This window comes from Haliotis asinina, chromosome 15 (assembly GCF_037392515.1).
Source record: "Haliotis asinina isolate JCU_RB_2024 chromosome 15, JCU_Hal_asi_v2, whole genome shotgun sequence".
NCBI lineage: Eukaryota > Metazoa > Mollusca > Gastropoda > Lepetellida > Haliotidae > Haliotis > Haliotis asinina.
In genome coordinates, this window is record NC_090294.1 from 16782859 (window position 1) to 16808238 (window position 25380).

At 38.5% G+C, this 25380-nt stretch overlaps 1 protein-coding gene across 14 annotated transcripts in view; it reads left to right on the forward strand.

Annotated features, from left to right (window-relative positions):
* Positions 1–25380, forward strand: part of LOC137265983 (nucleolysin TIAR-like) — a 202271-nt gene that overhangs the window by 107417 nt on the left and 69474 nt on the right. For 12 of the 14 annotated variants that reach the window (XM_067801475.1, XM_067801473.1, XM_067801471.1 and 9 more), the window contains one exon: positions 24460–24517. In XM_067801475.1, coding sequence (XP_067657576.1) covers positions 24460–24517 — 58 coding nt within the window. Of the gene's footprint in view, positions 1–1092; positions 1315–24459; positions 24518–25380 lie in introns of those variants that run through there. The other 2 variants (XM_067801480.1, XM_067801479.1) reach the window with 2 other exon arrangements.

Here is a 25380-nt window from a genome sequence, read left to right on the forward strand (position 1 = left end):
GAAATACTCCTGTTGATAAGTGTTATTGGTAGTAAATAATTATTGCGTCCAGCATGTACATTAAGCTGACCTTTACGTCTTTGTTTGGTTATTTAATCCCGTAAAGAAGTAGGAGAAAGCTCTCAAGGATGACCTGTCTCTTCCAATTTGTGTAAGTTTTGTCAAGTTGGTATTTTGCTGACATCATGTTACCCGAGGGAATTAGATATTCACTGACAAAATTGCTTCAGATTGGATGAGATATATGCAGGTCTGGTGATGCATAATTGAACAGAGGGTGTTAAAATCAAAGAAAATCTTGTTAATGACGCATTAATATGTCATGTTCTGCCTTTTGTAAGCTTGCATATAATTTTATTGGTATATAAACATGCTGAAATTAAATAATACGGTTGTTATGATACAGTTCAGGCTATGTCATATTACACTTAGTGGTAACGCCTTTTAACCAATTTTAGTAGAATTCTAGCAGCCACAACTCAATGCCCTTGAAACCCTCACAACATGAGGCCAGGATGAATATGCTCTTTAAAGGATTTTGTGAGTATTTAAAACACACTGTTCTTTCACAACTTTGATTCAAGAAGCATTTGTTTGCCTGCAAGCAGCACTCTTCCACCCACGAGGACATTCATCTTCCTATCCACCCTCGAGAACAGTTTGGACACGACCAAGGAAAATGTTCATGTTTGGTCCATCCTTCTTAGTTCATCCCTCCTCCCTTCCTACTTTCATCCTCCTCTTCCAGTCCCTCCCTCCTTCATTACCCTGCCCTCTCTTCGTATTCTCCCTCTGCTCTGCTATCAAACAACAGTAGCACGCCATCAAAGGGAAAAGAGTTGGGTATTAATAATGTATGCTCCCAATTTGCATTCAGGTTCTATCCATCAGCGTAAGTTTGGCTGATCTCCAGCACACCAGCCCGTTGTTGCATCTGCCAATAAGCCGTTGGAATGGACCGCGGTGGCTGTCACCTCCCGGGGGACTTGCACAAACCATTAATGAGAGCTGGGTGGAAACGATGATTGCTGTGAAACCAACGTGCAATCAACTAGTAGAACGGCCAGGCCAATCGTATTCTGTTCACTGCTCTCTTTCCTCTATTGATGTAGCTAGCGTCGGTTCTCGCTGTGTATGCTCCGTGCTAAATAATTTATGTATTTTCATATTGGAGTATCGGATCCTTGCTCGCCTGTTTCTCTGGTCAGTGTAGTCCGTAGTCCGGGATCTGTACTTCTGACACCAGTGAGGCTACCAGTGCCCACCCATCTCCAATCCCCAATGCTTATGGAAACTGCCACCCAGACGTCGCCGGTAAGCTCTGTCTGTCTGTCTCTCTCTTCCGTCTCCGCACCCCATGTGCCTTAATGGCACACAACCCACCTCATGACCCCTACCAGCGGAGCACCATTCACCCAGTGAATGAGAGAAGCATGAATGGACAGCTCTGGTTTGCTATTGTTATTGTGTACTCAAGAACAGCTTGTCCCCTTTCTTTACCTAAAGAGAAAGTTGAAAAGGCTTAGTGTGTTGCTTATCGTCACACATGAATGCTAGCTCAAGACAGTTGCTTAGCTGTAAGAGACCTCTAGCTCGTTGAATCTCTGTCCCCTGTAATTGAATCTAATAATTTCCCATTTTCTGAGCAACGGTTGATCTTGTGAGTCGATTGACATCCTTTTGAAATGACTGATAGTAGGGAAAATAACGGCACTCCTGTGACTCAATAAGGTTGTGTGAAGGAATGTCTATCTGATGGCAGAAGCAATGTGTGAGAAGTTGAAACCTGTTGCTTGCTTCTGATTGAGTCTCTGATTTCCTATACCAAGGGTCTCTGATCATTACGTATAGTAAAATGACATTGCTTCTTTCACAGCTCAATTATTTAAATAATGGGGGACAAGGGATTTTCTTGTCGCCATTCATTTTCCGAATACCTGTGTAGATATATCTGATATGGCTCGACAAAAGGTTGTTGGGAATAGGGACTATATACATACATGTTCAGAAACAGGTCGTCTTGTTCTTAGTTCTTCTTTCAGTAATTTATTCATTTCATTTGTGGGTCATTTATCACCCCATTGTGACATGATTAATTCTTAATTGGTAGTTCATTTATTCTTTCAATGGTGTATTTTTTCTTGTCTTCATTTGGGGTTCGTTTATTCCTACCTACATTTTTTTTCCTCCCTTCATGTTTCATTCATTTATCCCTTCATTCATTGGTGGTACACTAATTCTTCCCTTCATTTGTGCATAGATTAATTTGCTCTAAATAGTTTCCTCCATTTGTGGTACATTTTTGCATTCATGGCTAGAGCATTATTTCCTTTGTTTGTGGTTCGTTCATTACTCCTTCATGTGTGTCTTCCTTCAATTTTGCTCTGCTTTTCCCCATCATTTGTTCCATTCTTTCATTGGTAGTTCATTTGTTTCATCCTTCATTTGTTTTGTTTACTCCTTCAGTAGTTCATTCATTTATTCCCTATTTGTGTTTCATTCATTTATTCATTTCTTCATTCATCTCCTACACATTTGATAACAACAGCACTTAACCTACCTAGAATAGACAAGAACAATCCCACGGTCGCTTCCTGATGGGTCGGCCATTGCATGGTTTCCAAGAACTGTTATTAAAAAAACCCAGGTAAACAAAGCCTGTTTTATCGCTAAATATGTCGAAGGAAAGTACTAAAAGTATCTGACATTAAGATTGTTGATTTTCTTACACCTTAAGCTCGGTACTGTAAACAAAGGCTCAAGTAGCCTGTAATGAATGTGTATTTTGTCTCACAGCAAAATGTTTGGATGGGGAGGTTTGAAGGACTCGTGTTGCAGGAGTTTCGCACAGTAAAAGCTTCCAAGACGTTTCTGTCTTTGATGTGCTTTGCCTACATGACGAATGACAGCTTTACGTTGCCTCATTGTAAGCATGTGTGATTGGATCAAATATAATGGAGCTCAGCTTAAATGTAACCAGGTATTTAATGGAAAGAGTCTGTTGGAAGGTTTGATCATCAACGATTACATTCTATATTACATTTTTAAAGATAGATTTATTTACCTCTGTTATTCATTATATCAATAAAGCGACTAAGAACTTATTTCCTGATGGCTCATTATGGTTGAATCAGTAGTTATGTATTCCTTGTTGTATTGATTATTATCTTGCTTCAGAAGATCCTGTAAAAAGTTGTTGATTTAGCTCACCTGATTATGTGATGGGGTGTCGTCGTTCATTCATATATCTTCAACACAGATTAAACTTTATGCGAAGTTCCTGTGTCATCGCTGTTTTTCAATGGTCCATTCGCTTCAGTTTCATCACTGTTCAGCTGTCTGTGTTCAACAGAATCATATATTTGAGCCTGATTATTTTCCATCCTCTGGGTCTCTATTTGTGGATGTTTCAAATTTTATTGCTTGGCATTTTGTTCTATTGTTGAAATAGGTAAGATAACTTTTGTTCCAACTTCTTACATTATGTTAGAGATAGTTCTCTGCATAGATGGTTTGTAAAAGTAGTTTTTAAAGTATTCGCTTGTCACACTTTCATCACTGGTTTGATTCCTCACTTTGGTGTGATATGCGAAGCCTATTTGCGGTCGTTGTTTTCAATTAATACAGATCACTGATTCACAAGAAGAACATTACTTGATCCTCATCCACATCTGGAGTAAAATTATTATATTCTGACCAGAGACATAAATACTTTCACTCCTTTCTTTGAATGGTCTGAGTACATGGATCTGAAAAATTATTAAAATCAGATACCTTTATGGGAGAAATACTTGATGAATCAGTTTATGTGATGGCTTATTCATGCAGGAGATCACTGCTAAATGCTACGTCACTGCTCATGCGACTTGAAGCAACATATGGTGCTGTGGGGTAGCCTAGTGGTTAAAGCGTTCACTTGTCACAACGAAAACCCGGGTTCAGTTCCTTTCATGGGTTGAGTGCATGAAGCCCATTCCTGATGTCCCCTGCCATGGTAATGCTGGAATGTTCCTTAATGAGCTGTAAAGCTAAATTCACTCACTAAAGCAACATTTACTCATTACTCATGCAGGAGAGTATAAGTTGTATCACTTTCTGTCATACATTATTTATGTAATTTATACCAACTTAGACACATGCATACTACTTTCATTTCTTCCAAGCCAATGATTTGATATCCAGTTAAAGCAGACTTTTCAAAATGACAAATTCAGGATTCACAGTTCAGTAACTAAAATCAGGTATATTTTCCAAATGTTAAATTGATAATGATATATTTTCTCCAAACAAAAGTATAATTTTACATCATTTTGGATGAGGAACTTTTTTATATCTCTCAAATTTGATTTGAACAATGATAATATCAACTCATGTATGTACTTCTTTTTTCAGTCGCATATATTTGATTTGAACCGAGGTAATATCGACTTGTATATCTACAGTTGGACTAAAAATATCCTGGAGTGTTGTTCAAATTGATTTCCATAGCCCTATAATTTCTCCCTCCTTCTTCAATTAGATAGCAATGAGGTAGCGATGTCTACATTTGCCTGATTACCTTAGCTTGATTACCCAAAGTCCTTAATGATAAATATTTGCACATGAAGTGTATGCGACTCTGTTTGACAGCTCTGGTATTGTTTTTCTAGCTGTCAGGACACCATCAGTAATTGGATAGTAGCATCATTGCATCATGGCATGATCACAGTCATCAGTCAATAATTTGTCACCTCCAAGGACCATCGTAAGGAACAAGAGTTCTATGAAATATTCACTGTCTGGATTGGGGTTAGGTTCATCAAGGAGCTAGGAGTTTGTACTGCAGTACTAATTGAATTCCCTCCTGCTTCGGGAGAGATGGCTTTAATGAATACATCAATGCCTCCTGTTACTGTAGACCCAAGTGATGTTTTATCCACCTTGTCAACCAGTGCTTAGTAATACACTCTTTTAAAAGTCCGATTTCAAATTTCCTGCAATTTTCCCCCCCAACTAAAGCAGGTAACACAATTTCCTTCGTTCTGGATGCTCCTGGGTTTGTTGTTACAAGCAGACCGTCTCATTGATTTTTTTTCCCTTCCCGTTTCCGAGCTAATGCAACACTGATGAAACTATCTCAAAGTTAGAAAATTGGGTTGATTCCCTTCACACAATTGAGATGTGCTTTTTCATGCTGATGGGGTTTATTTTGAGCAGATGCCTCAATAGGCGAACAAATGGACCCTGGTGGGCAATCAAACTAGGTAATAGGCTGGTGTTGGAGGCCGGACCGGGTCCCATCACTCGAGCTGGACCAGGAGCATCTTGAGGTCTGAACTGTGACATTGGGACCCATTTGATGGAGGAGATGCCACCCTGTAGGTAGAGGAGACATCATTGCGACTCTGGACACTCCAATGAATGGCCATCAGGCTTGCCTCATCTGCAATCTGCATTGGTGGACGTGATGGGGAAAAGGCCCACCATCGAGATCAAATGGCTGCCAAGGTCTTTGAACCTTCTAACGAATCCTCATTCGTCTGATTTCATGGCAAGGTTGTGCCCCATACTTTCCTTGGTCTTGTCAAGATGAGAAATATAATAACCTCAGTAGAAGAAGAATGGGTCCATGACACTGCTGCCAATGATCAGACTATTTTTGTAGGTCTTGTCAAATCGGGACTCAGAAAAGAAAAAAACATGATGGAAGAGGCAAGGATAGATTCTGCGTTGAACGAGCATGTCATAGCAGAGCTTGTACCTTGATATAGTTCAGACAGTATGGACAACAATGATGTACGATAACCTGAGACTCATCCAGTCTGCACACTGCAGGGTTGTGTGTCAAAGAAACCAAAATGTCTTAAAAGAATTAAGAAGCCTTGAGACATCTTTGATATGTTTAAGAGACTCTTTCAATTAGTTTTGATTCCATCGATCTAAAATCTAGAACCCAGGATTTATAAATCACATATGGAGATAGGATCAATAGCGTCAGCTCAAGGTAGATATTGAGCCATGACATTTTAACATTTCAGTGCCTTATTATAGTAAGGATAGAGAAGTGAATTGAAGATGAAGTTACTGTGACTTATGGGATGAAAAACATGAGATATTTGTCTTTGAGTGTCCTCAAACTTTTTGTTTCCAGTGATTCATCTTGGGTTGTAAATATCTATGACAAGGCAAGGTGGAGTGGTAGCCTTATAGTTGATGTGTCATCCGTCCAGAGAAAGACCCAGGGTTAATTCCTCATTGCCACAGTGTGTGATGCCCATTTCTGGTTCCCCTGGATTTGATGTTGTGATATTTCAGGAAAGTCGTTTAAAGTGGCAAAAACCCATACATCTCTCATTCCATGAGGAAGTGACTTGTTTGACTTTGAAGTAGCAGTTTGATTTTATGTTATTGTGTGTCAGGTAGTACATGGAGACATCAGTCTTGTGGCAAACTGTTCTTCATGCTGAAGACTGTTTCGTGGATTCTGTAACAACTTTGACAAAAATAATTGTGTGTCCACAGCATGTTATTCCTAAGTCCTGTTAATGCTAAATTTGTCCCTGGAAAATCTCTCCACAACAATGTTGCAAAATGTACTAAAATTTATCTCAGATAAGTTTTACAGGAAGCCGATTCACTTCGCTCAAAGTGACAGGTTGGGTAGTAAATGTCTTAGGCACAGACTGCACCTGAGTTAGGTTTCAGAAAAAAAAAATCAGGAAGTGAAAAAAAATGATAGTACTGTGGTAGTGGAATTTGATAGTACATTTTGGAAAAGGACCCACAGGATTCTTTCCCCCCCCCCACATATATTGAATATCAGATTAGTTTGTAGTCACCAGTCTGAATTCAAAACAAGGCAGAAATAGTTTTTGTGAAGGTAGTAACACTCTCACTTGCACTGGAACCAGGGTTCTGTTATTTCATCATAACCCTGACATTTTTTGTTATCTTTTGGTTACACTTGTTTGGAAACCCATTAATGTGAAAACACATACACATGTGCCATCAAATGGTTGAAAGAACAAGGGCTCATTTTACCATCAGTGAGTTCTAAAATACTCATCTGTTTACTTGCAGTTTCTCATTTATCAGATAGCAACAGTGTCATTTGCGTGACTGCATAATTGATAATTGCTTTAAGAAGTGAAACCAGAACAGCTTAAAAAGGAGATTATTTGATAGTCTTCAACAAAAATTATGACCAAATAAGTTATTGCTGCAGTAGAAAAAAAATACAGTATTGTTAATACTAGTGTCATGAAATGATACAAGCGTAAGCTAGCCATTGAGCCTCAAACTGGTCGGATGTGTTAATTGAGCTCCAAGCATCATATATTGTTCTTTAAACATTTATGGATCTTGCATGCAGAAGGGTACAAGTTGTTTTGTTGTAGCGGAAGGTGTCCCAGTCAGTGCTATCTATTTCTGATATTGCCGGGATTGGGGTCATATGGCACCATTGTCTTGTTCGGCTAGACTTTGTAATGTGGTAGAATATTATGTCCTGTAGACATGCAATATGTGGAGTTCGTAAGCTCCAGACAACAACCACATGGTCACATGCAGTGTGTGGAGTTTGTAGGTTCCAGACGAGAACAGCTTGGTCAGGATAATTGTGACGGTGTGATGTGTGTTTATGAATGATAGAATTATGCATTGTCGCATATGAACTGTTCATTAATGATCACTCACAGCAAGGTAGTCTTTCTAAAATAGCCAGAGTCAGAGATTCTAAATAGAACAGTCTGGCCCCAAATCTGGACAATGAGATCTGATGGAGGTCAATCTGCCCTGGAGGTGTTGATCTGGAATTGACCATTTTCTGGTTCCGTGTATTTTCTTTCATGGACAGAACTTGTTCTGTGAACTTAAACTGTGTTGTTTACAGAAGAAATACAATTGGTGATAGAAACTAAAATGTTCTGTCAACTGGAACTTATAATAATATATGTATAAATATTCCTTTGAAAAAGTTTTCCCACTTGTCCTTACAAAGATATACATAGACTTATCAAATCCATAACAATGACACTTTTCATCTGGTCAGTTTGATCCGTTCACTTTAAGGCAGTTTGACACCGATTATAGGACCTCTGCCTGATTTCAATGGAAACTAATTAAATCTATACACATAATAAATCCTTGATACACAAAGGTTAATAGAGCTGATAAACATTTACAAATTCAGAGTGTTATAAGTATTGCTAAAGATAGATCTGAAAACATGGACTCAAGATTTGTAAATAACGGTGAAAAGCAGGACCAAGGTTTGTCATTAATGCCATGTTGTTATATAATTCCTTGTTACAGAACCAATTAACCTTCAAGATCAGCTTTGTTTCTGCTGTGTATATTACCTGGATAGTTCTGCATGACCTTTGAAAGCCACGTTTTCACCTTGTATTCCCTGACAAATGAGATAAAGCCAAGTGGTTGTGTTCCTCATAGTCATAATAGGAAGGTTTGCATCCCCAGCTGCCTGCATCCAGAGGCCACAATCTCGTCAGCCATTTTAGCTGAGAGTCGTTTCAAAAGGTTAAAAGCTGGTTTCTTAAGTGGTATGATCTGTGACCTGTTTGGGCGATGTGAAAATGACGAGAAGTAATAACCTCCCATGGAATCTTTGTTGACAGGGAAGCTTTGTGTGACAGTAATCGGGGCAGACTTTGTCGTGGCCGAAGAAGCCATTAAATTACATCCATTTCGCTGATTTTCCCTATTAACTGGTGTCGGTGGTGGGTGAAAAAAAATTTTGTAATTCAGGATTAATTTTTTGTTCTGACAGTCTTCATGTAAAATAGCCTCATAGATTATACCAGGTGCTTGTGTTTACCGAAAATATTCAAAAGGATGTAGTTGTTATTATGTCATAATACTACACAACTTGTTGCCTCTACTCATGAAACGGTTGTGTTATTCAGACTCAGAAATCGCTGCCTTCAAAACATTTTGACTTTAATTCTAGAGAGCATTCTAGAGAGCATTTTCGATTCAGTTTCATTTAGGGTGATTTGAAGGTCCATAAATAATCCATGGGGCCTTTGGATTTTGTCCTCCAGGGAGGAAAATTCAGTGGAATTAGGTTAGGATGGGAAAGGCATGCAACTGTGTTGGTGGCCAAGCCAGCGGACTGAATGATTAACACCTGTGAGGTTCAGGAGGTGTTTTTTGCCTATTAACTCATGGAGAAATAAATGGAGATGAAAGTAAAGATTATCTGGATCAGGTGCCCTTGAAAAACTAAGAACAACATAAGAAAAAAAAACTTAACTAAAAAACGCTGGTCCATTGACCAAGAACTACTGTATAGAGGTTGAGGAATTGCCTTTGATGGATGCTTTGTTTTAATGTCTTCGGAGGAAAATCCCGATCAAGCATACAATGCAGTGACATAGAATTGGAGCACTTGACGCAACAGAGAGATGCGCTCAGGTCGTCGTCGTACAACAGCACATGCTCACCGGGCGGATATTGAACTGCTTGTCTGTATTGATTCCACCAAATTGATTACCCAATGAAAAAGCATGCTGGATCTCTTGCACAAAAAGCAACACGGAAATTTCCTTTGTATTTGAGGAATCCCATAATGGGCTGTATGGACTGCACCTAGGCGTGCATGTGGATGTTATTTAGGCGATTCCCACCTTTTTGTGTTGGTAAGAAGAGTTAAGACACCATCTCCTGACCTATTCCACGGAGGTTACTCTCAGTTGCTCTGCTAGCTAAATAAGCATCATATCACATCACTGTTTATCAATTAACTGTAATCTACTTATGGATTCTATTATCTGTAATTTCAGCTGCTTTGGGGTTCTTGTATCTTAAAGGTTGATTGCACTGCCTGTAATAATCGGCTCAGGTTGATAATAGTACTTGCCTGATGCCATTGAAATGTTACCAGTCCGGCACGAAAAGCTTTCTTCTGTACATGGTCTTTGTGTGTGAGGAATTTTGAATCTGTAATGAAATGGAAAATTTATGGAAACAGTCAGTGTAGCTTCCATGACAAAGGATATTCCAGGACTTGAACACAGACCAGTGTGGAGAGAACGCAACGTGCTGCAACCATGCAGTGATGTTAAACTATTGATTAGATGACTCGATTCTCCTGTAGAGTGAGTGGCCCATTGATCTTGAGAATTGTATTTCATTAATTTTTTCATCATAATGTTTTACTATTATTGATACAGTAAGATTCCGTTGAGTCAAGTGGAAAATGGCTTTGTTTGACAGTGACTAGGATATTAGAAAAACTTAAAGCTTTACTGTCATGACATAATAGCATTTGTTCTCCATTTTTTTTTTAACTTCAAAATAAATCAATTCTTTCTCACAGGAATTTATTTGCACACCAAACAAACCAAATGTAATCAAGAAATTAAAGAAAAGTGCTTTTTCCATGCATAAATGTCATGTATCAGTTTTCAAAAGGTCAAGGACATTCAGTGCCTCAACACCTGTTTCGGGTTCCACTTACTGCAGTTGACTAGTGAAGGTCTTAGGTAGAATAGGCCTTTAGCAGCCCATGCTTGCCATAAAAGGTGACCATGCTTGTCGTTGGCAGCGAGTGACGGGATCGGGTGATCAGGGTCGCTGACGCATGTCATTGGTTCCCAACTGTGCAAGCCGATGGTCATGCTGTTGATCACTAGATTGCCTGGTCAAGAGTCTCATATTTACAGAATGCAGCTGGTATTGCTGAGTGTGGCATAAAACTAAACTCATTCACTCACTCCTTACTGCAGTCTTTGACATATACAGAGATTATTACACAAGAATGTAGGAAATGCAGAATTTATGGGGGTCAGAATTCTTGTATTACCCAAGCAAGTGCAAAGATACTACATTAATATTTACACAAGTTACATACATTCAGTATGACACATTTTCAAGTGTATTGATTTTTTTATTACCTAATTATATGCCTTAGTCCTTTCACTTTTAGATGCATCCACTTGTGACAACCACTGTTGAACAGTATTTGTTAAAGGATGTGTGCAGTCCTCTGTGTTATTGTTTTACATACAATTTTTATGAACTCGATTTCCTCTAATCCTGTAGTTGATAAAATCACCTCCTTACTGGATTAAAACATTGGAGGTGAATTAGTTCATGGCCACACACACAATTCCTTCAGTTCAATTTTGACCCATTAAGCACAACAAGCCATGCTACACAACTTTTCCAGTAAAGAGATTTTGACATTTCCAAATACTCAACTGATCTGACAGAAGTTCTGCAGACTAAGTATGTGAAGTCACACCAAGAACAAGCAGTGCATGAAACCATGTCTGTCTGATTCACATGGCAGGCCGACCTGATCTGCTTTGGTGGGTGATTTTGAGGATGGTGACCTTGGATCAAACTGCTTCTCATTTCAGATCTTCAGGATCTTGCGTAGGAACATACATGTTAGAAAACCAGGATAACCCTAGATTTTATTGGTAATGAAGAGCATGACATAACCAAACAAAAGTGTAATTGAAAACGAATGCTTTGAAACTTGCAGGTAGAATCAATGATCAGCCTTTAGATCACTCAAGGTGCATTAGTAGAATGTCAGGCTAGACCACTTCGACAAGGGAGTGGGCCTCTTGGATAGATGCTTTTCAATCATGTCCTTAAGCTGGTTTCAACCTCTGACAGCACTTGAGATTTATTTGCTGATTTTAGTGGAAATGTCTATTTGATGTTGTTACTATTCCACGTTGGTGGCAGGTGCCTGGGAAAGGTGGATGTCTACCTTAGATTGGAGAATCTAATTGTGTTTTCACTGTTGATTTAAGATACTGTTTCCAATGCTATTATCCATTACTCTATAAACTGGCTGTGTGAAGGTGCTTCTAAAACCATGTTTGGACTTAGGTCCTAGGCTCTCAGCACCATTAGGAGAATAAAAGAGTGAAGGTCACACGATTATTGGAATGTTTTCATTGTCAACCCTTAGTCTAAGTCTGTGTCATTTCCATATCATCTTTGACGTCATGACATGTGAACTGACCATCAGTCCTCTTTCTATACAGATTTGAAAGATGTGCCATGTAAACACAGTAGCAATGGCCTGATGTTGTTGTTGATGTGGGTGTCAAGATTTATAGGTTTCAAGATGTCATTTCGAATTCTGTTTTAGCTTTATCTGCTGCTTGTGATGGTTACTCTAGTCAAGAAAAGGCTGTTCTCTATGGTACTGATATTTCCGTTTCGATAATATCCAAATAAATACTCAAAATGCAAACTGCTCATGCAAAAATTGACCTTGCTTTTATATTGATTATAGCCAAAAACCAGGAAGAGTAGCTAATTCCATAGCTGCAGTTTGATGAGCCAGTTTGACCATGTATGATGAAAAGGGCTGACTCAAAGCCACTTGTCAGAAGCAGGAGGTCCCTACGGAAGGTCCAGTTCTTGATTAATATCATAAACATCACCCCAGGGTTTTGCATTCATGAATTTATTACAAGTGCTGATATCCACGAGTTGGTAATATCTTTATGGATGCATTCACGGCTAATCAAATTACCTGGTCCAGTGTATCAAAGTTGCATTAGCCATTGTTGCTGTGCACATTATCTTCTGAGACGCTAGTCAGAGTTTGGTGTTAGACAGGCATGGAAATCGACAGAGAACAGAATTTAGGAAGTGTCAGAACTTGAAGAAATTGTCTGAAGAAAAAAATTGTATGCTCTAAGACATTTCTGTTGAAATGGGGAATTGAGGAAAGTGCATGAAAGTTCACAATAATATCAGGATACATATTCAATCATAGAGTCATTCCCTGTCAAAAAACATACCATATATAGTTTGACATTCACGAGGTGTAGCAGTACAAGACGAAATTCTGATTGAATTTCCCGTTCAGTTTATTGGTTTTGCTCAAGAGTGTCACGTTTTGATTTGATTTGAGTATTATCTTTTGGCCTGACATGAAGGAAGTTGGCAAGAGGGCCTGATCCCGTTCTTTTAAAGCCCTTGATTTGAAGAACAATAGCAGGCTTGACTTAATGAGAACTGGAGTGTGAAGATTACACAACATTGCCTGTGGACATTTTTAGGCAGGAGCCGTCTGCCACTAGAGGCTTGGCTCAAAGATGGGTGGAAGCACTACTAAAAGTAATTTCTTCCAATTTGCTCGGCTCATCCCATGGTTGAGGCACAGTGACTGCAGCCTATCTCAATCTACACAATCTTTTATAGACTGAAGGGGGATGTGTGTCTGTCTCACAGAAATCTCTGATTAAAGCCAAACAGGATCTTGCTTGGCAATTCTTGGTGGCCAATGTCCTCACTCATTTGACAGACAGATACATGTTGCTTTGCTTTAACCTTAATGTTCACTAGGTGACAAGACTCGTTATTACATCGTGGCCAGAACCATAGTTTTTCTTCTTGTCCCTTTCACCTTGATATATGTTGGCAGATAATAGGCTTGAATCTTCCTGATGGGACACGATATATTGTGGGTCAGACATACACAAAGATATACACCTCCACAGCTACTTAGGGAATCAATTTAAGATGGTTGAGACCTACATATGAGATCTGTAGCACCTGAACGCCCTTTGGACATCCTTACTTCACCTTCAGTTCCTTGGAGGCAGGCCTTTCAGACATAGCTGCTTCAGTGTCCTATGTCCGTCATCTAATGTGCTTTGCCTCTTCGCCCACCAACACTGGAAGCTCAAACTGCCAGTGAATGATTAAATGCTGTAAATTTGCCATTTCACGCCTTGCTTCCCTCTTTGATGAAGTGGGCGCTTGCTTGAATTATGATGAAGCCAATGGCATGAAAAGAGTTTGCAGTTTGACTTGGTCTCCTTTACCTAGACAGTGATGAAAGCGAGAGACTTAGCCAGATAATGCAATTGGATTTTTGTGTCTGCTTCCCATGGGAGTTATGGCAAGAGCATCTTTGCTATGGTTTTAAGGATTGCTTAAGAGAGCGTCCCCAATATTGAGAGATAATATCTTTATTGTTCTCTTCCCAGACTTTGTTGTTCCATGGCCATGCCCAGGAGACGGACATCATTGTAGGTCAACTTCTCCAATGTTTTTGATCCTGGTCGTAAGGGGGTGTGGTAGAGTGTAAGAGGACAGTTCTCATAATGTCTTCGAGTCGTAAATCTTCTGCATTGTCACATCAAATTCCTGTAGTTCCAGGTCGTTAAAACCTCGCATCCATTGTTTTTACTCCCCTGGGGGTTGTTGAATTGGAACTGGCATAGTCCAGATTTGCCTGATCTGTCATAACAGCATTTTTTTATGCAATGCTCAGCAAGTTGATTATCGGTTAGGATTCTCACCAGGTATTCCTTCATCATCTTTCTGAACATGGGCTCCCATGGGGATTCTGGTACCAAATTGCCACCTAGTACCAAAGCTTGTCATAATAGCCATCTGAACTGAGGATAGGAAGGTTATTACGTGTAATCTGGTTAATTATGTACTACTCAAAAGAAGTTCAAGAAAACTTATTACCATGGGTAATCCTGTGCAGTGATAGATTAACTACATTTATGTGAAATAATAGGGTGTTCTTTTAGTCTGATAGTAGTATGTGTCATTGTTATGTTTATTCCCAAAGCAAGGTTTGGTTTTCATGTTATCAACTGATAATTGGCTTTATCAGATTCTTTTGTATGCAGACTGCTGTGATCTGGGTGGAATATTGCCAACTGACCAAAAATCATTCATTTGTATTGGCTCACTATTGAAAAGTAACAACTGGTGCACTTTGTGGATACTGTTTTCAGCTAAGTTGATATCTTGTTGCATGAAATGATGCATTATGTAATCGTTTTTTCTTTGGATAAATAAGTTACACCAGTGTATCAATGAAGTTTTCTTGAGGACAAGTCAGTTAGTGGTAAAATTTGATCAGAATCATAGTCCTTTGGATAAAAGTAAGTCGTGCTTGAAGACCAATTTCCTATCAAGATGAAGGACTAAAAAGAATTACTCACATGTAAATATTTAATCGTCACTAACTTTTGATGTTTCCCATATGATATAGAAATATCCACCCCTGTCTATAACACTTGAAAGGTTACAGAAATGCTCCTTTTTATGAAAACATTTACGATTACATCTGATTGCATCCTTAACTAATTTTCAGGATTTCAGTCTGCCATTGGTTTTATGACAAACTGAAAGGTTTGAAAACGTGTGTTTGGTCATTCATTGTGGTTGCATCGAGGCATGAGAACTGAGTCAGTAGCCTAATGGAATTCTGGCTGCGTGTTGACTGAGGCCTCCATTTGTGTCTTCATGGTAATGTATTCAATACCAAGCCAAACAGAGAGTTAAATAATCCTGTCTTCCTGTGATGCATCTGATGACGATTGGATTGCCACATTCATGCAATAGCTGTGTTTTTGAAAATCCATATCCTTTCCTTCCTTCCTTAATGGTACTCAAGTGTCCACTGTTGTGGTATACGAGATAGCCATTGTCACATGTATGAAATTACTGATACGTGTTTTTATCCAACACTTCTTCCTAGTTTGACCTATGGTGTTGTTGGTGAGTGAAGATTAAGGAGACGTATTACTGCCCAATAGCCATTCACTGTAAATGTTGGGTTCATGTAGTGCTTTTGATAGCTATAGAAATGCTCCGACAATGGAACTACAGGATCGGAGACAACAGACTCTGTTTATATATTCTATTGAAGTGGCCAACTCTAAGATAATGAGTTGTCCATAAAGTCTTCTATGTAGCTTATTCTTTTCTTTCATGGTACAGGGCAATTGTACATGTCTGTGTTTATCCTGTATGACTTCAATAACTGTTCAGGACTTTTAATGATATTTTCCAGCCTCTGTTAAGACCCATTCGTTTACTTTCATTTGGGGACACTGTGCAGACCTGTGAAAGCTTGACCTTCATTCCTTTTTGTCAAAGGGAGAGAATTGTAAGGATTCTGTGATGAACAAGGGCATCAATTTCTTTGTCTAAACTGATTAATAATGAGAGAGACTCCAAAATGGGCTGTGTCAAATGGGACAATCGTCGTCCTTTCTTACTGGACACTTGACCTCATGGGGACAATTATCCTAATCATCTTCCACCAGCCTTCACCCAAGAGGAGCCAAATGTCCTTAGCATTTCGGATTAACACTTCTTCCTGATCGAAGGGACAATAGAACAATTTTCTGATATTTGACAGTTAAATCTCTTTTTACGTGTCATCCAATACTCTGGAGACAGTTGGCACAAGAGTCAAGGTTGACCTGCCACTAGGGGTCCAGCATCACTCCCCAGGATGCCAACATTCAATCACATACGCTAGATTATTCATGTCATTTTACACACCATTGGTCTATTCATCACTCTGGTTCTCTGTGTATTTCAGGCATGGCTGAAGTCTTCACACAGCGTACATTCATTTTTATCTATCATTGATTGGTTAATCTCTCTTCAGGCAGGCTGGATGTTTCTATCGTACTCATTCATTTCTTCAAAATGGTTTTGGAGAAGTTTCATTTTAAAATAGGATTTTCGTAAACAGAAAATATATTTATTTCAAGACTTAACTTGATTGTGAAGAAATTTGTTTCAAGGTTTGAGATACTGTCAAAATGTGATTTGAATATCGGTGTGGAATGCATGGGATATTTTGAATTGTATCTGGTTAGGGACTCTCTAAGTTGTATTGATATCCAATGAAAGGAATGAAATCAATACTGCCTCCGATTCCGGGCTTAGAGCTTGGCAGTTTAAGATTGTCAAATGTACTTTTTATGTGTACCATAACGTACTGATGAAATATGAAGCACATTCCTTTGTCCAGAGATCCATTTGTACTGCAAGAACACAATATGCTTGCATGAACTTGGCACAGCTCAATGCAATGTTACTTATGATTTCAGGATGAATAATTAAACATTATGGTAACACGGCAGAAGGCTGGTATTGAAGTAGTTGCTATTTGAGGCTATGAAATACCCGATGTTCCAAATGCTGCTATTATTACTGAAGGTTTTTAATCATGAATTCTTGACAGGTCCCTTATAAATGAATTAAGACTACATTATGTGCCAAATAGACCGGCAAATCTTACATGTGCCTCTTGATGTGATCCCAGTTCAAATTTCCAGCTGTCAAAGAAATATTTATGAAAAAGGGATGGTTTTGAATTGAATTTGCATCCAATCTGTACTGCTTGTTTGCAGATTTGGTTCACAATACATCTGTTGTATGTTTGACTTTCAGGTCAATATTTGATTAAAATTTGATCTAAGAACACATCTTGCATGCTAAAAATCTTTTTCAGAAAATCTGTTTCACTCAAGTAACACCACTTGGTCAGATTTTGACAATGTTTATCAAGCATACCAAACATCTTTTTCAGAAAATCTGTTTCAATTCAAGAAACACCACTTGGTCAAATTGTAGCAATATTCCTGTATTGTTATTGTTGTTTGTCAAATGTGGCAAAAGTGGTTTAAAAGTCTTGATAATGGTACCCAAATTGTCACATTTAGTTTGCATACAGTGTCGTCAAGTGCACAAACATCGAAATGTCACACAGTATTGAAGCCCAAATCCTGTTACAGTATCATGGCAACCAACATGAGGAGCCCACTTCCACGTCTGATGGAAATTCTTTGCCCATATATTGGAGAATATGATCTATCATGGGTGATGAAGATGACACTGACAATTAAAAGTGTGATGGAAGCTTTCCTGGTTGCATTGATCTGTGATGTGATATTCCTTTGCTTCTATTGCTCCGAGTGCGATTTATTCGCTCGTCTCCGAGAAAGGAAAATACTCTCTGGCGCAATTAATGGTATATCTCATAATAGCAGCCCATCATTAGTCAGTACTAGTTTTATGGGAAATATTCAGAACCTGTTACGTATTTGAAGGCTGATAAATGGTTCTGTTGTAATTTCACGTTTGTTGCTTTTTGTGGAGGTAGGACTCCCAGTTTGTTTTATGTGTCGTCATCTGAATGGGAGAATGCCTTGCTCTGTTCTGTTCTGTTCTGTTCTGTTCTGTTCTTGTAATGTTCTTGTCTGCAGTTTCTTTGACATCGGCATATGACTGCAATCCATCAAAGCCCATAACCTTCTAACATCAGCGTTTAATCATTGGAATTAATCATGATCAAGAACAAGATATTTATCGACAATATGCTTGCCATTTATCGATAAACTGTATCAATTGGCTGAAGGTTTCATTTCTGTAGAGAAATGAGTTATTTTACAAGGTGGATGCAAAACTTCCTGAGATTCTTGTCCTTGTTTACACAGCAGATACATCCTTAAACAGTCGTATAATCTCACTGGGTTTGGTTATGGTTTCGTACATGTCTTTAGTAATAGGTTTACAGTTTAAAGCATACCATGCCACTTTTGTTGAAGTTAATCTGTATTGATGACAAATGTACAAAAATATCTGACCACAAATAGTTGCAAGATAGCTGATCAAGCAGTAAGCAATGATCACACATTCATTCCCTTCACAAAAGTATTTAAAATAGTAAGTATATGGACATTTTGAATTTGTATATTTTGCTTTCTATACCTTGTTCCAAGAATAGAGCATTCAATAAATGTATTTCACATGTTTCTCTCGGACATTGATGTATGTTTCACATTTGGACCTGATTACATAGAGCCTTGCAAGTAGGTACAAAATAACCGGTTGTGGCTTTGTTGGTTTCCAAAAATTTTGTTGGACCCAAATATTCATCATGTTACTAAGATGACAAATATATGTATATTACTGATGACTTTGGAATGTTGGTGGGAGTCATTCGAAATAGAGGTTAGAGTGAAAATGGTCAATATTGTCGTTGAAGGAAGCTATTAGTTGGAGTGGGATCGGACAGCATTAGATTCCCTTGTGACTGGGCACGATTCCTCATGTTCTATGTTCAAATCGGTCACAGTGGATGTCTTATAAATGAGATTATTGCATGATCAGAAATTATTTTCCTACCCACTTCCCCAGCATAGAGAATATCTGAATATCTCTTCGATGTCCCAGGCATCATGTGAGTATGGACCCATACCTTTGAAGGTCACCTGCTTCTAGACGAAGGCAGCAAGTCACAATTTACATTTTTCCACTGTAATAACTTCTCAATTGTTAAGGCCATGTATTATTCACTCCATGCATATTTGCCAAGATACATTAGTGGGCTCCTATTGTCTATGTGCATGTGGGGAGCCTAGTGGGACTGTTTCATTTTTGCATTTACTGCTAACGTTATTTTGCTTATTCACAAGGGCCCTGTATCACATGTATTATTGACTTGTACGTCCTTTTTGATTGGTTCTCTTTCCTGGTGTCCATTCAGCCGCTATCTTTGATGCTGTTGTTGCAATTGTTTGACTCTCATTATTGATCAGCAAGCTCTTTAACAGCGGTTTAGAAGAAATTTTCAACAGTTACAAAGTCCAGATCTATCTCACTCCCAAATTCTGTGTCTCATGCTTAGCAATTCAGAAGCTGAAAGCACATTGGGACCATTACTTTTTAATCTCTTTAGGCATCATGTGGCCATTTGTTTGAAAGCATTAAAACTGCGTTTTATTTTGGTATATCACATCAAATATATTCATTATAGCTATTTTGGCATTGCTATTTGAAACTGGCATATTTTTTCACTTGGGAGGTTAATAATTCAATCATGATCTAAATACTACATGGCTTTTTTTTTGTGTCGACCACACAAGCTAGCTAATTGACCAGCGTGTCTCTAATACGTTTCAACTGCAGCCGAATCCTTTTCTAGTCTTTGTTTACTCATTGCGGGCCTGTAATAGTGGACATTTGGAGGAAATCGAGCTGGGAAGTATCATGTGTGGCAATCGTGCAGGCGAAGGGGTTTACACGGCCGATGTTCGCTTATTTGAGGCCCTCGGCATGTAGCAGTTGTGGGCACGTGAGAATTTCAAGTAGTTGAGAATCAGAGATCTTCCAAACGTCTCCTGTTGGCTGTTAGATGAAGCTATTTTTCCAAGGCAAATGTTTTTGCAAGAGATTCCTAATGCCAGCAGTAAAAGCATTTTCCCTGGCACTGATCAGAAATGTCTTTCTCCCATTTAGCATATTTATTCAGATCTTCAGTTGGTTAATCATTAAGGGTAAGAACGATTGTCTTCAAAGTTGATTTTCAGTTCGGCGAATCAAATGAAGCAAATACCAATGTTGATGCACACAGTTTAAATTTCTACGTCAGGCGTTCATTGTGTCATGATAGGATGTTTGTTCTCCTATAAAGGATTATCATTCTCAATCAAACCCTGGTCACGAAGATCCATCAAATTATCGTTTGCAATATAGCCAAGGCCCACGGGGCGATAAGAATAGCATAATCCACTTCGGTGGTTTTCTTTGTCTCGTCTGAAACTTGTTCAAGTCTGGAATGATATTTTCTGCTTTAAAGGGGAATTACATTTTACATGTACTGTCTGCCGCACATCAGAAGGATCAAACTTTAACTCCATTTTTTTTGGCCATCACCTACGCAAACACTGTTGGATCACATTCAAGCTTGATATGTTCTGCTTGATCAATACATAAAGTCCTTGGGGAGAGTTTTAATGATATCTGATGATACATGCACGTATTAATTTTATCAAAAAACTTCATGATGGGAAAGTAGCTGTTGGACTCGTTACAAAGGAATTATCTTATTTAGGAATGACTGTCTGTTTGGTTTGGAAGAGAAAAGTTTAAATCCATGTATACCTTGTAATTTACAAAATACAAAATCTCCCTCTTTCGTGAAAAGACTAAGTTTATCACCATAAGAAAATGTTTCTTCGGTAATAACAAAAAACTTGAATTTCACAAATTTGCTTGAATTGTAATATTTCAATCATAAACATTATTGAAAAAAAGACACTCAAAATGTACACATGCTCAAACAGACAAAAATGACCTTGATTTTGATGTAAAAAAACCCCATAATGTCCAAAGCACTGTTCATCCAAACTCCACCCATTAGACGTTTAGAATTCTAAGTGGTTACTGAGAGTAATGTAGTACTAATCATTCAATGGCTAATATAGCCTAATTACCTATTTGATTACATCAGTTAACGATGGGATAGTTGTGTTAATAAATGCTTGTCATTAGGAGCATTTTCAGTGGAGAAATTTGATATAATAGTTCATATTGTTCCCTGTCAGAATTCATCCCGTAATCAGCTATGGCCCAAATGGATAATTGCTATTTGTTTTAGATTAGTGGACTTCTAGGAGATCAAGCGCTTCAGCCATTGTTGATAATGTCAGTACGCTGCCTTTTGACATAATATGACATTTGGAAGTGTGTTCACAAGAGATAATGATGATTAATTGATATTGACCACCATGTTCTAGGAACCTAATCGTTATCTTCTGTTACGTTCTGAAGTCCTTTGAACAGTGTATAGATTTGTCCCCCGCTGAAATTAGTTTCAAATTAGAAGGTAAGAACATGGAGAGTTAAATCTGTCAATATGGTGTAAATTAAGTACAAGAACATTTTCAAGTTTGAAATCCAAAATATTTGATATGCAAATCAATAACACGTTTTGAGAAAGAGAGATGTTTCAGTTTAGAAGGTAAGAACATGGAGAATTAAGTCTGTCGAAATGGTATAAATTGAGTACAAGAACATCTTCAAGTTTGAAATCCAAAATATTTGATATGCAACTCGTTAACATGTTGAGGGGGAGATGGAGAGAGTAAATTGAGTGAGAGAAAGAAAAAGTGGTCACATTTTGAAAGATGCAACTCCAAATTATATATGTTAAAACATGCTTTTAACACCAATGATATGTCTACCATGAAGACTGTTTGAATTAGATTAAGAGCTAGTGAAGTATTTGATCAACAGCTAATCATTTGATGTAGCTTAGAATTCCAAGGCTTGCCATAAGATTGGGTCGATGCAGGTCTGAGGCAAATGAGTACGTTATGACCGAGAATTGTGGAAGAGAAAGCGACCAAGTGTCATCGCTTATTTGATTACGAATGGGAGATTTGTGGAAGTAACCTCATCAAGACGAGGTGCTGACTGCCTGCGAAAGCCAAGTGGAAAAATCTGCTCCAATTTCTGGAGGAATCTGCTCCAATTTCTAAAAGCAGAGGCATGTTGGGTAATTGCTCTATGATAATCTCTCCAAGCACCTCATCGCTGCCTCTGACTTGCGATTACACAGCTTTATTGAAGTGATTGCGAACAGAACCAAAATCAATTGTCCACAAATTATGTTGCTTTGTATAAAAAATTGTTAGTGTATTTTCAGTAGGAACTATGCGAAGGGGCAAAATTCAGGGGACAAAACTCAAAGACTTAGGCTACTGTTTGTTGGCCACAAATATATGATTGCCTCCACTTAAAATTGATTTTTTCAGATAAAATGGAAATGACTTGACCTTAGGTCTAGCATGGAGGAAATTTTCCATAAGGGAGTGATCAAACCGAGTTAGTTTGTGGTCATAATTGGTGCCTCCCAAAGAGCTGGTCCACTGTGCTACATTCACGTCTAAGGCAGTGCTTTTTTACTCGCAGAGTTTATCGATTTTGTCCATGGAGATAATGGCAGATTGAATTTGTGTTATAATTAACAAATACTATGGACTAGAGGAGGCAATTTGAAACTTGGACACGTTATTTCCTTTGTTGACTTCCCAAATTTGATTTCCCCCAAAGTAGCATTATTGGTGCTTATTTTGGTATGGGCATTACCCAAGTGGGATCAGTAGAAGGGACATTTATTCAATTGTAAACTTACAGCTGTGTGTCAGAGATTGTCCCCCTGATTTGATGGTTAAACAGATCGATCTGTATGCTGGTGTTGAGACATGCCAAGAATCCGGCAGGTAATGTGTTGAACTTCCTCGTCTGTAGTAAGACGACTCATCCTCTCTCACTAGGCAGTTACCAAAACCTCTTGTTTGTATAGAGAAAGTGAGTTTGGTTTTTCGCCGCTTTTAGCAATATTGCAGAAATATCACAGCAGGGGACACAAGAAATGGGCTTCACACATTGTACCCATCTAGGGAATCGAACCCGGGTCTTTGGCGAGACAAGCAAACACAGCTACCCCACCATCCATTTGTCTAGAACCATCTTGTTTATACTGCAGTCAGCTCTGTTCCACCTATATGATATCGGCCTGTAAATGATCGAGTTTGGACCAGACAGTCCAGTGACTGGTATGATGAGCATCAATAATTACATACAATGACATTTAGCAACCGCGTCTGCATACCTGAGAACTTGATCCCATAATTCATGTTTAAGGTGAAGGGTGGGTTACTGAAGACCTCTTCTAACTGGATCTTTGTGGGTGAGAGCAAAATGGGTTCCTAGCACCCAACATTTGTTTGAGAAACAACCTGTTAAAAGCTGGTTACATAAGCATGGCTTATTCGGTATCAGCAGGCTAACATGCAGTACAGCACTGATGTATACAAACAATTGGAACCCAACTGATGATCTCCATTTTGCAATGATGTTACTTCAACATACTACCATTGATACTTAATATACACACACTAAGCACCATAGCCTAGGTGACATGTCACCAGCTGGTCCAGAGATATTATGTAACATTGTTTTCACAGTCTTTAGTCATCTGGTGAGGTCTCCCACAGGGAGGTTGCATCAGGTTCATCCAGCAGCCATGTTTGTTGGAAGCATTGGGTCAATATTAATGTGTATGCATGTGTCCTTGTTCTAAATGGTGAACCAGATGTGTGGTATTTGGTTCACAATGAGTACTTTATGACATTTTTGATTATCGAAAATGGATGAATTATTCATTTTGATAATTCTAGCTTACGTTCATTTGTTTGATTTGCGTAGTGAAGTCATCCGAAATGCAAAATACATCCTTTGTGGAAACGCTGTAAGCCTTATGACTCTGATGGTATAAAAATCACATAATGGGACATAAAAACGTGTAACTTTTGCCTGAAATAAAATGATAATAACTGTCTGATATCTTGATCAATATTACTGAAATTGTGAAGATTATATCAAGGTATTTCTGGTTTAGCTTTTGTCTCGATGGAATCTTCCTAAAACCATTTTCTTTCTTCCAAGTTGTTCAGTCTTGAGACAGTTATAGATTTTGCAATATGCTTCACTTTGATATGTGACAAATGTTGAATTGAGCAGGGAATGATATTCTTGAAATCAATTCCAGGATTAAAGCATGTGCTATTGTGTGCTCAGTGCCCTGAAATCAACGGCTAATATGTTTTTCTAATGTGCATTATATTTGGCACTTGAACAAGTGATTGTACCCATGAGTGGCACTCATCCTCATGCCTCCCATCTTTCTCTATCGCCATCCCGATCTGGAGGCACGGCCACCGCTTGTGGAATATCAGCAAGCAGATTAGGCAAGCCAATATCTGACGCTCACATCACATTTAAACTCTATGCATAGCAGGAACATTATGGCCACAATCCCAAGCTTGTTTTTACTGACGAGTCTTAACACGTTTTTCTCTGTTTCAGGAGATGAAAGTTAACTGGGCAACTTCTCCAAGTAGCCAGCCCAAGCAGGACACAAGCAGTAAGTTATCTCCCCTTACCATAGCTATTACCAATGGCTCTTCTGGCTGCAAATGGCACTCACAATTTATGGGCAATTCCACGACAACCCACACATGGGTCTTCTGTTAGGAGGGACCAAAAAGGAAAAATCCAGCAATAATTAACTTTGACCTGTCATATGTCTGTTCCTGTTGGCATCAGCTATTTAGCCATTTAGTTCCAGGACTATGCCTTGGGTGCTTCAAACTGTATTACTTTTAGTTCATTCTTCATGCAAAATCTGCAATGTTTTGAAGCTGATGTATCGTTGCTTGACCTTTAACATGTGAGATCATATATCTTTAAAAATGAAGACGCGCAAGGTGTTCGCTACAATCAAAGTCGAAAGAGATAATCTCTCAATAAGTTTCCATTTCGGTTCATTTTTTTGCGTATTAATTTCAATATTTGGCAAGGCTGCAATTAAAATCTAAATTGTGCGTTCACAAGAGAAGAGGATACTCAAAAATATTTTATGGGAGACAAAACCATTCATTTCTCATGAGAACAAACTGAAATTTCTCCTTGTTATGTAGATAAGAAATGCTTGAAAATGTTCGGTATAATTGCACACAGGAGAGAGTTGAGAATGAAAACACGGCAAATTCAAAGCCAGGTAGTTTAGCGATTTGAATCAAGGAACTGATTCCTGAGTGAATTGACACATGTGGAAGAGGAAACTGAGTGTTAGGAAATAGCTGGTTCTGGGAGCACAAAGCTTTTCTCAGTCGACCACAATTCATACATAAATTAGAATACTTTACTCCACCAGTGAAATAGATCTTTTCTTATTTACAAGATGTTTTAAAGCTGTTGAAGGATATTATTATTCATACTGTTAGA